The 16,146-nt window shown below is 36.8% G+C and overlaps 1 protein-coding gene across 1 annotated transcript in view; it reads left to right on the top strand.

The window, feature by feature from the left end:
- The window catches only part of GPATCH2 (G-patch domain containing 2), a 127,918-nt gene extending 112,661 nt beyond the window's left edge, over window positions 1–15,257 (top strand). Inside the window, exon 10 of the mRNA XM_061991443.1 lies at window positions 11,510–15,257. Within this exon, the coding sequence (XP_061847427.1) occupies window positions 11,510–11,679 (170 nt within the window). The 3' untranslated portion in view covers window positions 11,680–15,257. The remainder of the gene's footprint in view (window positions 1–11,509) is intronic.
- Window positions 15,258–16,146: the final 889 nt, after the last annotated feature.

The raw sequence follows: 16,146 nt of genomic DNA, 5'->3' as shown, positions 1-16,146 counted from the left end.
GGGAAGGGGAGGGAAGGGAAGGGAAGGGAAGGGAAGGGAAGGGAAGGGAAGGGAAGGGAAGGGAAGGGAAGGGAAGGGAAGGGAAGGGAAGGGAAGGGAAGGGAAGGGAAGGGAAGGGAAGGGAAGGGAAGGGAAGGGAAGGGAAGGGAAGGGAAGGGAAGGGAAGGGAAGGGGAGGGGAAGGGGAAGGGGAAGGGGAAGAAGGCTTTTTGCTGGTAGTTATCCATATTTAACATCATAATGAAACCTGAAACAAATTTTTCTTTGTTAATGAGTCATTAACTGGAAATGTTTTCTTGAGCTATATGTGCTGCGACTTATAGTTTCACCTAATATCAGCCAATGCATTGCAAAAAGTATTTTCAGAATTCTTGTCTACATTTTTTGAAAAAAGTGCATTGGAGCTACAATAAATTATTATAGTACAATGCACTGTGGTGAAAATGATCATTTATATATTTAGGTTCAGTAACACTGAAGAGAAAGACTGATGATCCTAATGAAGTATCGAAACACGTCCTGTCATTTTTTGAGTCTCACAAGGGTAGCACCTGCTACTTTCAGACACCTTACAAAGCCATAGACTTCTGTAGCAAGCAATGTTATTGCTTAAACATTTATTAATTGTGACAAGAACACCCAATTTATTTCAGTACTCCAGCTTATTTACTGCTCTTTCACCTTTGTATTTTGTATTGAAAAAGTAAAATGAATATTGATAGAGTTAGATATTGATTTCTAAATTTATAGCCTGTTCTCAGACTGGAGTCAAAGTCACATACCAATAGGTTTGTGTATATTAGTTACAAAGGATGTAGAGTTACTTGTACAGCAGTGAGAAACTAATGAAGCAAGAAAGTTTGAGCAGCACAGAGAATTTTATAGTTTCAAAAATGTCATTTCTAAAGGTGAAGAAAAGATGTATTGAAAAGCAATGAAGAAAATGGCAGATAATATAGGCATGGATTATTAGGAGGTGACAGTACTGAGACGGGATATCTTATTCTACTGATTTTTCACAAAGAAACGATTTTTTTGGTTTATGGATGCTTGGTATAGCATGATCTATGTATTACTGAACCTTGATATTTAGTTTTTTAAAATTGTTTACTTCCTATGTGTTCTTTTAAGAATTAGGTGTTGTGCATTATATATACTTTTTTGCACAGCTTCTTCCATGGTCTTTCAAGGTCCCTTCCAACCCTTAAGAATCTGTGCTTCTATGATTGCAGTGATTCCAGAAAAGTTTGGGACCAGGTCATTATCAGTGACTTTATGCCCTCTCTGACTACCTGAGCAGTAGAACAATTTCATGTGTCATCCTGACATATGTCATTGCAGTTTTAAAGTGCCCTCGAGTTTGTATAAAAACCTTTTAGAGAAACTTGTAGAATATCATGGAAATAGCTCTACCAAAATTGAGTCCAATGTTAATGAAACTAGTAACAAAACAGCAACAAGCACGAAAAAGAATTTCTATTTAAGAGAAAGAATATATGCTTTGGGAATGTTTACACTAATTTCAGTCTTGGATCGCCTATTTTAATTCTCATATTAAACCAGTAGATGCTACAGAAGTTTAAATGCCATGTTCATACACTGAATATACATTTAAGTCAGTTCATTTCCTATTGACTCTGTCTTCTTCTATACAAGCATTTTTTCTCAGTCAGCTCCTGTTAAATTCCCAGACCTTTTAGATTATTTGATTTATTTTTTAATAAGAAACCTCTAAATCTTCAATATTAGAAAAAAATCATCAAATACTACTTCACATCTGCAGAGTGTTATTAATTTACAGAATGTAGAAAGATTGTTTCAGAACAAAAATAGTTAAGTTTTACTTGTTTGCCCTGTAAAGAGCCAATTGTTTCTATTTGAAAACAATCTTTTTGCTCTGATGTTTTAGGTAGCACGGTCTGCAGTTTGGAGCAATGTTGAAAACCTGCAAAACTAATTTTAAAAAAAGAAGGGTATTTTGTACTTAAATTACATAGGGTGTGCATATAAAATACTGTATATGTTCTGGGCACTTTAACTAACACATTTTGCAAAAGCAAATTTCAGATGTAATTTTCTTTATCTAGTTGGCATGTTGCATGCTACACTTCAGGCTGGTACTGATTGAAATGACCAAGTTAAAAGTCTCATTTTAAAGAATGTGTTTTAATGAAAAATATGACAGATTCTTAATTACAGCAGAAATACTGAGCACTGCTATAATGCCATCATGACTCACTTTAACAAGGTAATCAAAAGGGTACATGTTTTCATTCCTTTTTAAAAATTGCCAATGGAACAGCTAAGCAAACTATTTTGCTGATGCTTAATATGTCAGTGATTAAAAATCAGACCTGAATATCTGCAGCACCAAAATGATGATTTGAAAAAAGACTGTGATTACACTGTGATAACAGAGGTGGCTGAGGCTAAGTTTGTGGTGAAGGTCAACTTAGTAAGAGAGTGGCAGAGAAAGTGTAGACTTTTGTGTACACTTTCCCTTGTTGTTTCATGCCATTTCTTATCCTTAGTACTTTCCAGTGTACACACCGTATCTGCTTGATTATTTCACCCATGGATACTCTATTTTGGTTGGATTCTGCACCAGATTAAATTTTGGGGATTCCTTTCTCTTTCTTTGTTTGTCCTACGATATTGTCTCGCTAAACCAGTTAAAAAATTAAAAGATCACAGAGTACCATCCAGAATCAAAAACTGCTGTCCCTTCAGAGCAAAAGACTTCACGTTGAGCTTGAGGTCATTGGTTCAGGTGAGACCCCTTACATGTAAACACCGGAGTAATAAGGAGAGTTCAGTAACAAACTTCAGAAGATCCACAATGTAACAAGAACTAAGCTCACACCGAGAATTACTGACAGAATTTTTGTGATCTAGAGGGAAGAAAATATTCTTCAGGCTCTACACACAGACAATATAGAGTCAAGAAGAAACCTTCAGGTTGATAAAAGGAGAATGTCCCTATCTTTTGTAACTATTGTTGTCTTCTGGATTATGGAAGGTTCAAAAATAATTTCCAAAATTATTCTGGGAGTTTTTCTCAAGGTAGTTTTTTGGGGTTGTGGAAAACATAAAAATTGCCTCCATTGGGAATTGGACTCAATGATTGTTATAGGTCCTTTACAGCTTGAGATATTTTATGACTCTATAGATTTCTTTGGATGTTACTTTCAAGAATCATAAACCAGCTTAACAGATAATATTGCCAATGGGAGCATCCTTCTAAGAAATTTCTGCTCAAAAAAAGCTTCACCAGGCATTTTTTCAAGTTCTGGAGGATATTTTTCATTAGATAGTTGCATGCCTAAGGAACAGCTTAACAGGACATGGAGGTGTCAGTAGAGAAACTCATCCTCCAGGTCAGTTATGTATTCTGCTTGTTCTCCACCTGATACCATAGTAATGCGCTCCCACAGAGAGGAGCCACATTCATTTTGGATTCAGTTTGTTAGATCTTTTCCAAATGGGCCAATGCATGTGTTTTTCCTAGAACTGAACCAATGAAAGCCATACTTGATATTTCTGTCCATCTGCTTTATGTTGGTAATACTAAAGGGCTTTTAGTACCAGAGTACTCTTTAGTAGCCAGAGAAGGTCTGGGAGTTAAAATGTGCAAGGAGGAAATACATGTGTTTTTTCTTCAGTCAATATAACTTTTTATCCCAGCTGTCCACAACCTCTCAATTGATGGAGACTATTTTTTTCTTTCTCCTGAGGGACCAGAGAGCACTGCTGTGAGGCTTTTGAATAAGGAAGGAGGCCTTTGCATAAACCTGATAGCTTTATGCAGAAGGTTTTTTCCACTTCAGAGGAATAAAAATAACTGTTTAAGATATGAAAAAATATTTTCATAATGTGATAATGTAAAATTAATTGATCAGGTTTACAGTAGAGTAGTTTGGATTTCTATTTTCTGTCTTTCTATTAAAGCTTTGCAAATTGGTAGAAAACTTTCTGATAACAGCTGCCACAGATAGCTGTTATATTTTGTGTTTTATAACAAAAAAATATTGCTTTTGATTTCCACTAAAATGAGAGGAAACTTTGATTTATTGATTGTAAGAGAAGTTTACCTTTTAGCCTTAATACTGACACTTCCAATGCTAAAGTAAAACTAAGATTTACATTCTGATGTTTTCACTACTGGTAGAGGAATCACAGTGAGCATTGTTTGCATAAATAAATAGGCACATGGTTATTTAACCTGTAGTAAAAAATCTGCAGATATATTTTTTATTTTTAGTGAATTAATCTTAATTTTTAAAATAATTTGACAGAAGATAATACTCCAACCAAGTAGTCAATAGAAGTAGAACCTCCATTATCCTGGCAATCCATCCCAATGAGTTAGGGTCAGGTGGAGCTACTGTAATGTGAATAGGCCTAATACCTGCTTAATTCTCAATCCATTGCTAAAATTAGCAGTAACCATGTTGTTTGTTTTGAGAGAATTACCATGTTTCAGATCCTTTCCCTGTGGCTTTCAGTGTAAGGTTACACGTCTTTTTGTAAAAGTCAGGGAATGGTTATCAGAAGGGGGCAAGGTTGCCAGGTTTTGAGGAGTTTGAGCAGAACCTTGGAATGGACCCCAGTGAGGATTCTTCAAAAATGCAGTCCAGTGACTTTCTGTCATTCTTTTGGACTCAAGTAAAAAGACAGTCTTGGATATTTGAAAGATTCTTCCTTACAGAGGGATAAATGGGAAGCTAATAATTCCAACTCTTCCCAACCAATTTTAGTAGAAGTAAAGACTGTACGGCCATTTCCAGGTGATCTGTGATACTGGATGACCAATTGAGCCTAAAGTTCAGTGTCTCAATTTTCATCAATATGTGAATTTATGTTTATATATCCAGGAAAGTTGAAAATGGATTTAAATCTAGGGTCTACGCTTCAAAAAGTGCATTTACCCACACTGCAATCATGTGACAATTCCTTTCATACCCCTTGCAATAGGGCAGTAGAAATGAAACTGTGGAAGTATGGACATTAACAAAGCTCTGCCGTGGATGCTGGGTAAATATGGACTTCTCCAACACCTACTGAAGTTATAGCTCTGTTACCTTTGCTATTTTTATCTCTCTGCTAGCTAGAATAAAATACAGTGCAAGCAGACTCACCTGTACTGTAATCATTCTAAGGTTATTCTTTAGACAATCATAGATAGCTCAGTGTGAGGGATGTATAAAAGTCTGGTACAAAAATGCAACCTCAAATACTTAGCTAAATAATACAATGGTTTCATAACTAGATTTTTTTATGCTATACAGCCATAGTACATTTAATTTTGAAAACCACTGCAGGTACTGATTTTAAAAATCATATTATAGCTGTCAGCTATGCTCATGATGCTGACTGCACCATTATCCAAAACAATTTTAAGAATATAAACATCTAGATAGTTGGATTCCCATTTCACTAGAGATAGGTGGCATAAAAAGATACACTACAGCAATGTATTGTTCTGATTTCATTCTTTGCGAAATTCTGTATCAGGATCAGACTCTACTGTTCTGAACTCATCTATCTAGTCAGAAAAGAAAAAGAATAGTTGGAATATTAAATGCTTTCAGAAAAATGAGAGGGAAAGTGCACTAGCTTTTAAAGTGAAGCAGCATGTATCGTTTTGCTTTCCATTGGCTGTTTATCCAACATCAATACAACACTTTAGGAGCCAAATTACTAAACAAGCTGCCAATTAGGCTTGCAGTCAGCTGGATAGATTAGTGGCTAAGAGAGGCAGATACAAGATTTTCATCTCTTGAGCCAATTATGCAAGTGAATTACCATCCACAATGCTCCTTGGAAGATTTGAGGTAGAAAGACTGACTCTGCTGTGATAGACATAAGTGAGATCTAGGGTAGGGGGTAAGGGTTAGCGGGCCATGTATTGCAAAAATTACCCAAGCAAAAAGAGATCCTTCTAGGAAAGGATTTAAAGGATTTAAGGCTGCTGGGAGCAATAGAAGAGGAAATAATAGTTGTGGTATGCTCTGCAAAGGCATTGCTGTTCTGCTCACAAGTCTTAATCATATAAAAGAAAGATGAAAGGCCAAGACTATATTTGTGTACAGTGTCATTTTCTCAGAACTGCTTAAAAACCCATTTTCTTAACATCAAAAATAGTTTGGTGCCCAGAGATTAAATTACTTCAGTATGCCTTCGTTTGTTTCTTCCAACTGGGAGGGGGAAAAAAGGAAAAATAATAAAAAGAAAAACAAACCACATTTTCTTAAATAAGGGTTATTTAAGAGATTGAACCTGGCTGTATTCTGATTTTATTCACTCTAATGTAAAACAAACGTGCTTGATGTTAGTCTTATCCAGCAATTGGACCATACAAATAAATATTGTCACAATAGTGGTTTATGGGGTCATGGTTCCTGTGTTATTCTAGAATAAATTATAACTCGGTGAGCTTTTAATTTTTTTAGAAGCATTTTGCAAACAAAATGGACCTGTCAGATCAAAACTCTGCATAGGCTCATTTGTTTCTTTCTGAAGATGATGTACATTGATGTAACATTGTTCCTTAAATATGAAGCAAATTTAAAACCTGAACTTTTGCAAGCTGTTGTATCCAAAAATGATTAAACAGATGTGGAGCCTGCAGCAGCATTAGACCTCTGATCTGATTTTAGCTTACAGATGGAATTAAATTAATTCATGGCAATCACTGTAAAATCAAGGGTATGGCACTGAATGCTAGTGTGCTATTTAACCAGGACATACCTGTCTCAACAGCTGTTAACAAAAAATTACGTACCTTTATTTTTCATTGAAACCTGCCTTTAATGCCATCATAAATATAATACCAAAATTAAACAAATGTGATGAGTTTTTTGTTTTCTCCTTCCCAGTTCTGCTTCTTTCTCTACTTATAGGTCCCATACTCTGTGTATGTAAGGTTATATGCATAATATGTGTAGACCTTGAAATATATCTGCTCATACACACGAAGGTTTGAGGATTGGCTTCTTTTTTAATTTCAGTTGACAGCAATGAAAAGAAAATGAACATAAGTGAGAGTATTTTACAGTACCATCTTTTCAAGCAAGTTACTGTTCCTCAGTATTTGCTTCTCAGTTGTGTAATGGCAGCCACTTCTACCTCCAGACTACTCATTTGGTAGATCTGGAAACAAGTTGCTACAGTTGCTAAAAACTTCTTCATTCTGTAGAAAGAAAAGGCTCTGCAGAGGAGATTCCTCCAAATTATTAGTGCAGAGACTTCCTCATAGCCCCTGAAACCCCACTGTGCTGGGTTTGTGTGGAGCCACTTTTGCTTGGTAACAGGCAGGGAACTGCAGTGCTGTTCCCAGTAAGCACTTCTTGGAATATCCCCTGGCTTTGAGGCGAACCCACCTCCAGCCCAGCCAGGCCACTCTGATGCCTCTGTGATCATTATTTAAGGGAAATCTACAGTGTGTAGGAGGTGGAGGAGGAGTTCAAGATGGAGGTGACAATGCAGATCCTACAGTCAGAGAAGGAGGAAAGAAGGAAGGAGGAGTGCCAGATTGGAGACCCCTCTGAAGCCTGTGGCAAGAATGCAGGCTGTGCACCTGCAACCCATGGAGGGCAATGACAGGACTGAGAGCCACCCGCAGCTCCCGGTGAGTGCACCTGGACAGATAGGAGATTATGTGAGGAGGCGGCCATGGCACAGGCCATGCTGGAGAGCCTGTGGGCCACAGAGACCCACACGAGAGATGGAGAGGAGCTGCCGCCCTCAGGATGAAGACAAGTCAGAGTGGCCCGTACAGGGCTGCTGGGTGTGTGAGGTACCCTGTGCTGGAGCAGGGAGGACTGATGAGGAATCCATCTGCCTTGAGGAGAGACAAGCAGCAGGAGACATCAAGCAAAAACTGACTGAAACCCTCATTCCCTGCCTCTCTGAGCTGTTCATGGGAGGAGGAGATAAAAACATCAGGATCAGGTGCCTGAGCCTGGGAAGAGGGGAGGGGTGGGGGGAAAGGTCTGGTCATACTCTTACCCATCATCCCACTCTATGTTGTTTTCTGTTTGTTAAGGTTTTAATTGGTGGCAGAATAAATGAATTCTGTTTTCTTCCCCAAGTCAAGTACTCTTGTATGTTTTGCCCAGGACTGTAAGTAGTGAGTGATCCCTTCCTATCCTTAGGGGGTAACAAAAGGCCTTTGGTTACTTTTCTCTTCCCCATTCCACTGAGAGGGAGAGGAATCAGCAAGTGGCTGATTGTGGTTCTTTGTTCCTGGCTGGGCCTAAACCATGACACCCATACACAAATCCTCATACAGCAATAAACTTCAAAAAATATATCCATGCTCTTTTTTCTTAATGTGGTTTTTACATCAGGGTTTTGGGTTTTTTTTTGTAGGACAGTGCAATGGGTTGATTTTGCTCTAGCTCCTGGGTGGGTCGAGACTGAACACGTCCCAGAGGTAGTACAACTGTTTTCAAGGCCAATGTGGTTGGACCATTCTCTCTAACAGGCCCTACTGGCTAGTCCAAGAAGTGCCATAGGCATGAATTAAAAACTGAACTTGAAGATGAATATTGCAAGGACAATTACTGCTCTTAATTAGAAAATAAAAGCCCAAAGCACAGGAATGGGGGTCAGGGGAATAGCACACAGCAAACCATGATTTTTAAGAGCTCTCTCCCGTAATGCAGTCAATCAGCAATGCAGATTTATTTTTTTTCTGATTGCTGATCGGTTGTGGAATGGAGAAAGGGGACAATACCACTACCTGTATTCTTCTGATTCAAATACGTAGCATCATACACAAATTTTTTAAATGATTGGTGAAAGTTGCAAGAATATTAAAGACAAAGATGGTATTTATATAAAAACTGACCATAGTGCAAAAGCATAGCCTGCATATATTAAATGGTTTTCACAATTAAAAGCTGTCCATTTGCAGAAAGGAGTAATTAGTCAATTAGTAATATAGGCAAGTTGGGTGAGATTTTTTTCCTTATTCTTGCTGCAGTATGAAGCCCCCAAACACATTATCCTTTGAACTGTGTATGGTGTTTGATTGCCCAAAAGTGAGTTGTGAAGCCAAGTTTATGGTGATTTCTGCTTTTTTTTCCCTTTTTTTAATCTGATGATACATAAGAATAAAACAGAATTGTTGAGATGTTTCAGTTTTCTGACAGGAGACAGAATAGCATGTACAGTGAAGGGAAAAATAGTTATAATATACTTTCTGTAAGTATTATATGTCTTTAAGAACAAAAAGCATTCCAATTATCCTGTCATCTACTTCAAAAAGTATCAAAAATAGAAACATCAATTTATCAAGTAACACATCAGGGTACAGATTTTACTTTCCTATATCTTATTTTGTGAGGTTGTTCTGGCTGTCTTGAGAATTCATATAGAGAGGTACATCTGTTACAAGAAAAGATCTGTGGGATTTTCCTCCAAACACACTAAAAAAATGCTGTTTATATTGTCTCAAACTATGCTTTGCATGTCATGCCAGCACCATTCCTGTCTTTGCCTAAGCAGCATTATGAGTGGTTTAATATTTCCAGTTCTTAGATGTCTTGAAATATACTATTTACTCTTTGCTTCTTGACACATCTGTTGCATCTTTCTTCCTGTTTAATTGTCCCACAGATGTTCATTGGAATGATGCTCCATTTCTTATTATTGCTTGTGAAAAATGGACCAAAATACACTTCTAGGATTTTACCTGTGAGATTTACCACAAGTTTTTGAACAGTTGAACTGTAGCTTTTTTTTCTTTCCTTTTTTTTGAGCCTGAAAGTATAACCAAGAAGGTTGCAAAGCCTACGTTGTGTATGCCAGACAGTGTCAGGGACTCGTCTGTATCAAAATTGCTTTTTCCTATGGGAGCCTGAAAAGAAAGGAAACCTTGGACATTGAATTTTGTGCTGGTCAGTTCAAGAGGAACCCTCTCGGGGACTGGAGGCTGCAGACTTAAAAGCCTTTATTTTAAGCCTAGCATTAAGCATAGCTTCAAACCAGTATTAAAAGATGCCTTTTCTCGATGCGTTTCCCTTTTCCTTTGACTCAGGAACTGAGATACTAGAAAGCGGTCTACCTTTCATGTAGCCAGCATTTTACTGAATGTGAACAGATCTATAGTGGGTAGTGCTGGAGTGGGTAAATTCATCATCACTACCAACATGAGGTTTTTTTATGTGCATCTCTCATTTTGAACTTCTGTCTGTACATACAGTTTCCACTGTGGTGCTTTGTGTGTGTGTGTGTGTGCATGATAAATGAGACTTTTCAAAAGCACATGTTCAACTTTTCTTATGTTTTTGTTTAAGTTAATAGAATGATGATCCAGCTGCTTGCCAGTGGTAAATTCTTGATTGAAGACAATGTAGTCTCCAAAAACACAACACTATTCTCCTTCTACAGTATTTTTCCAAAAGCAGCAGGTCAGAATAAATAGGTAGAAGGTTAAACAGATAATATTTGAAGCTGGACACGTGATGGGAGGGGTTTTTTTGGTTCTGTTGTGGGGAGGCAGGAGTTGAACAAAGGTGAAAACAAAATCCAGCTGCCTACATGCAACTGCTTGTGTAAATTCAAAAACTTCAACCCTTTTTAAAATTGTTTGTATGGTGTAACTTGATAGGTTTTAATGAACATTCTGGAAATAAATAGTATTCTTATCCCTCATGCAAGACTTACATATGAAAAGGCTTATCCTTATACCGTGTCCAAACTAGCTTGAAAAGTTTGGTTGATGAAGGAAAAAAAACAGCTTTGTGACTTGACTTCACTGATTTTTTAATGATACATTAAGGGAAAAACATCATCTATTACTGAAAATAAAAGTTACATTAAGAGTAGCAATCCTGACAATCCATTCTGCAGTGTACATGCAGCTTTTCTCAGAGATCTTGAAGGTATGGAGAGAAAAAATTCATGGCATTGAAAACACCAAAAGTGAATGTGGATGTATCAAATCTCTCCTACAATCTTCAATAAAGGAGAAACTGAGTAAAGATGTAGCTGAATTTCAGAATTGTAGGCCATTTGTCTGAACTGTTTCTGTAATAGCTATAATTATTTAATCAGAAATTGCTAATTGTGCTTCATTGAAAGAGATCTTGATCATTGAAAAATATTGCTAAGAATTAAAAGGTGGTCATGTTACTGTCATACCTCACCTTGGTAACTGTATAGAGCAAGAAATTCAGATCATCTGGCCAATGTATGGGTAGACTTGCTCAGGTGATGCACGTTCTTTTGCTGTATTGGGATATAAAAGATCTGTGACAATATTTGTCATACTTAAAAACTGAGTGAGTCTTTAAAAAGGTTAAAAATAAAGCAAAGAATGAGACTGTATTATTTAGAATTGTATGCAGTCAGGAGGTCAACATGTGCAAAGACAGCCTGTTCTAGCAACCTATTAGATGAATTAGGAGAATAAGAAGGTTTAAAGCTTTAAGGGAGATTATCCTGCTCGTCTCCACATGGCAGGCAGTGCTGATTAATGCTGTGTATTTCTTTAATCTCAGGGTTTGTAGGTGAAAACACCCAACCAATCCCAGAAAACAACATTGGAAACAGAATGCTTCAGAGTATGGGCTGGACCCCTGGCACGGGCCTTGGACCAGACGGCAAAGGGATAGCAGAGCCCATACGAGCCATGCAGAGACCAAAAGGACTCGGACTTGGATTTAGCTGACAGAAATGCACTCTGGCTGCCCGAAAAAGCTCAAAAGTAATTTTAAAAGAAGGGGGAGGGAGAGAAAGAAAGGGGGAAAAAAGATTAAAAAAAAGAAAGCATATTATTTGTTGTGATCAGCAAATCCAGTTATTCTTCTCTCAAAGATCACTGAAGTCAATGTGCTTCACATTAGCTACACCAGCTGCAAGGTACAACCACAGCGACAGAAGCGGCATTCCAGTCTAACTTTATAATGGTGCTAAAATGTACAAAACCTCCTACTTTATTATTTTCCGTGGTCTTAAAGTTTGTACTAAGCATAAAATTAAGTGTATTCACTTTTTTTCATAAAAGCTTCTGACACAGTAGGTTTTAGTATATAAGCAATTTTACTTTTTTTTTTTTGGTAAGTATAATTTCATCCCAAGCGTCTTGATAAGATTTATCAAGGAAAATGGAACTTTTTACAGCTATTGTGTTTTCCCCCTTTTCAAGCAAACTTTCCAAACCTGCTATTTCTAAGGTTTAACAATATTTGAGGATAAGCTGTCATTTTGCCCATAAGATATACACATTTCCTACTGGAAGGTGATATGGTATGCAATTTTGTATAAGAGCATGAAAAATGGCTTTGTTGTCATAGGAATGCCATTCCAGTGCCATTATCTGGCAATGTATCACTGTCTTCCACACTCAAGCTCAGAAGTAAAGCTTTTATACTTGTTTTTACATTTACAGGATTATCTTTTTTCAGCAAATATTTTCAAAGTCAAAGTTTATTCTGACTTTGGATTTCCCTTTGTATTAATAATCCTCAGTGTTTCCACGTTTAAGAATAGTTTGGGCTTTGAACCAGGAAATTGTATTTTAAAGATGATTGTCTTTCAGTGTTTATATTCTGGGGTCTGGCATATTTTAAACAATGCAGTGTTCAACATTGTGTTATCATTTGGCTTGTGATCATGTTGTTGCCAATGAGCCACAACCTTTAAGGATCATGAACAGAAAAAGGGCAAGGAGAAGCAGGATTAGGGTGGAGGAAAGGAAAGAAAAGAGACTTTGATGGCATCTCACAAATCTAAGCTAGCAATTTAAAATCAAGAGGGATCATTAAGTGTTTTAATCAGTATCCTAATGTATCTAATGTCAGCAGAAGCAATTTCATTAAGCACCAACCAATCAAGCTCCTAGTGTACTTATTGGTCTGCAGCATAAAACAAATTCACTTTAAAATTAAATGATAGGGCTGAAGGAAACTGTTGTTTAGATGGGCTAAGGAGAAAATCCTGCCCTCCTCCCCGCCCAACTCTGTAGTAGCTAGCAGTATTTACCCTGACTACAGAGGGAACAGGATTTGATTCTCCAGCCTTTTTTTCTACAAGCAGAGAATCTCTCCTTTTCTCTGTTCTCAAACTGCAGAGAAAAATACCTTCTTCCAGAGGCTAGCAAAGGCATTTCCTTAGAACAAAAAGAGAAGAGCTTCCTTCATGTGACTGAGAAATGAAATTTAGTGATTAATTTTGAGAAGTCTTTTTAGTGCTTTTCTTTTGCTCTCAACTTCACCCATTTTTCCAGAAAAATAATACTAGGAAAAGAAGTAGCAGCAACATTATAGCACAGAATTTGCTTAAAAGAAGTGTTCATGTTTTCCACTGTGAGTACTGTCAACTTGGAAACGTTATTTCACTGTACACACAGTGTTAATACCGAATACTGTTTTTAGTGACAGCTGAATGCACATGTTCTCATGAGTTCTCTTGAGGAGAACTATCTGTTGCAATTTAAATACTTGTTATATTGGGCGGTTTTACTTTTTGAAATTACAAGAAATTTTAAACAGACTTGGGATATATAATCAACACATACACTTTTTATTGGAAGGTTTTGGAGCATAGTATAATGTGAGTTTGCCACTTCAAATATCTCTTACTGAGTAAACTGAGTTGAATACATTCCATATCCAAAGAATTTCAGGGCTACGTAATTGCAAAGAGGTGAGAGCCTGCACTTCTGCAGCTAGCAGAGGTGCCCACTTGTGTGAGTATTACATAGAATAATTATTTTATGTGGCATTCTCCCATTCTTTCAGTGCAGTGTGCTACTGGGAGCAAGTAAACTCTAAAGAGCTCTTTGTATTGTACCACAGCATTTAAAAATTCCTTAAAATAATTTTCAATGTGTGAATTGTGAAAATGAATCTGTAAGTCTGGGTTTTCTAGTTCTGTTTCCAAAACTGTCAAGGAATATTCATTCTCTGTTAAAACTGTGTTGTTTTGCTTTGGGTGCAACACCTACATATCTTGGACTGGAAATTCTAAGTATGGCACATATAACACTTGTTTGAAGTATATCTCTGCAATTTAGCATAGCAATAGTTCGTCAAGAAATCTGTCTGCAGCTCCAGAACTGTTTGAAAATGTTTCCTGTTTTTAAAAGATAAGAGGGAAATAATGGATACATGTTGAGAGAAAACCTCTTTAGACCACTGAACTCTTTGTTCATCCATTCATACAGATACAGTGAAGCAAGCAACCTAGTAAACAACCACGATGGAGGAACTATTTAGTCTGATTGGGAATCTTACAAATTTTGGTTTTAAATCAGTCTATTTGAGTGAAACTATTAGACATTAAGATTAGTCAAATTGATTTTGATGTAGAGATAGATCCACTTTGTCTGGTTTCCAGCAGCTATTCTCACAGGTGCCACAGCTGATAGTCAGTTTTATCTGTTAGAAGCTGTAGAACAAGATGATTTATTAAAATATTTTAATGTGGTGGTTTGAGATTTTTTTGTTGCAGCAAAATTCCTATTCTGATTCACTATCATTTCATCTCTGTTTTTTCCATGTCTCACAGGAGCGGTTTTAAAGATACTACAGTACTGTGATTTTGCACAGTTGAAACTACTGTTAAGAAATGAAACAAAAATTGTCTTTTTTTTCTTTTTAAGCCATTGCAATGTTGTTTGGCTTTGAAACAGATAAAAGTACTTGGATTTATGGGGTTTTTCTTCAGGTCTTTCCTGTATCTAACTTGACATCATACCATGATACCTGCTATAAAGCTGGCTCATGGTATTTTAAAAGAAATATACAAGTGTTTTTCAGATAATAACGTTCTTAATGGCTATGACACTGAAGGGATTTTTGCCTGCATAAATAAATATGGGATCATCTTGTATCTAAAAGTTACCATCCATCACTTGCCAGATTTTTTTACCTTTAAATGTTTGATTAATCTGTAACTCAGCTGTTACTATAATATTCTTCCTCTACAGAATGTTTAGTGAAGAGAAGAGACATTGCTTGTTATCGGCATTGCATTTTGCTGTGTGTTCCATGCTGTCTCAAAGTTCTGTGAATTCAGCCATTGACTGTTAATAAAAAGAAACCCATGAAGAGTATCTTATTTTTAAATGAACATTTGATAAAGTCAGAGAAGCATTATCAATATTCTCATTTTAACAATTTTGTCCCAGCATTTGTCTTTCTGCAATTAGGTCAATAATGGGTGTAGAATGGCAGTAAATAGCTAAATAACATGTATAGAATGCTTTGCTTTAATGACACAACGCAAGATTAAATAAAATAAATAGACTCCATTCTTCTTGGGTTTTGTTTATTCTTTTCTTTAAACTTTCCTTTTCAATAGCATTGTTATTGCTTGCTTGAGTACAGGAATATATTGTTTCTAAAAATTGAATTAAAATTGCTAAAATCTTTTACCAAGCAAATACATATTATGCTAAAGCTGTTATACTGCCTTATGTGTACCTTTTTATTAGTACTTCTTTCCTTGGTTATTATTATCCAGCTAAAGAAGTTACACCAAAACGTCAGGAAATGCCTCGCTTAAGATGTTTGCAGTACTTTTGTTATTGCATTCTTCTAAGACATTGAAATATAAGTTCCCTTCACTCTTTAAGTCTGTGTATAGTCTGATAACTGTGACAGGACCTTGTCCTTTCTCTTCAAACAGGAGAAATCACACAACCTTTGTTTTACTTTCTCTCTCCGCATGCTCCCAGGGCAGTTTTTGTAAAGTCATACCACAAATGAGGATCCCTTCCCTCTTACTCTAAAGTCAAGAGACATTTTAATTAGGCTTTCATCCCTAGCAGAGCTTACAGGAGCAACGACATAGTTAGCATACAGCAACTGCATGACTGAGTTACCCACAACAGAGTGCCTGTACCTGGGGGCAGTGTGTGTGTTCCGTCTGAACAAACACAGTCTGAATTGTCTCTTTATTGGGCAACTGTAAAGCTAATGTAAAATGTTAAAAAAGAAAGTGACAGTTTTAAAGATTGTTGTATGCTTTTGCTTTGAATGCTCCCTGGTAAAGGTTTTATTGTGATCACGCAGAATTTTTTTACAGGTACGGTATTTAAGATTGTTTTGGGTTTTATTTCAATGACTTCTATACCAGAAAAAGTCTTGGGAGGAGATGCAGCAGTTTCAGCATGGATGTTGTTTGTCTCAAG

This window comes from Colius striatus, chromosome 2 (genome assembly GCF_028858725.1).
Source record: "Colius striatus isolate bColStr4 chromosome 2, bColStr4.1.hap1, whole genome shotgun sequence".
Taxonomy (NCBI): Eukaryota; Metazoa; Chordata; class Aves; order Coliiformes; family Coliidae; genus Colius; species Colius striatus.
Note: the sequence above shows the minus strand (reverse complement) of the source record. Positions and strands in the feature narration are given on the sequence as shown.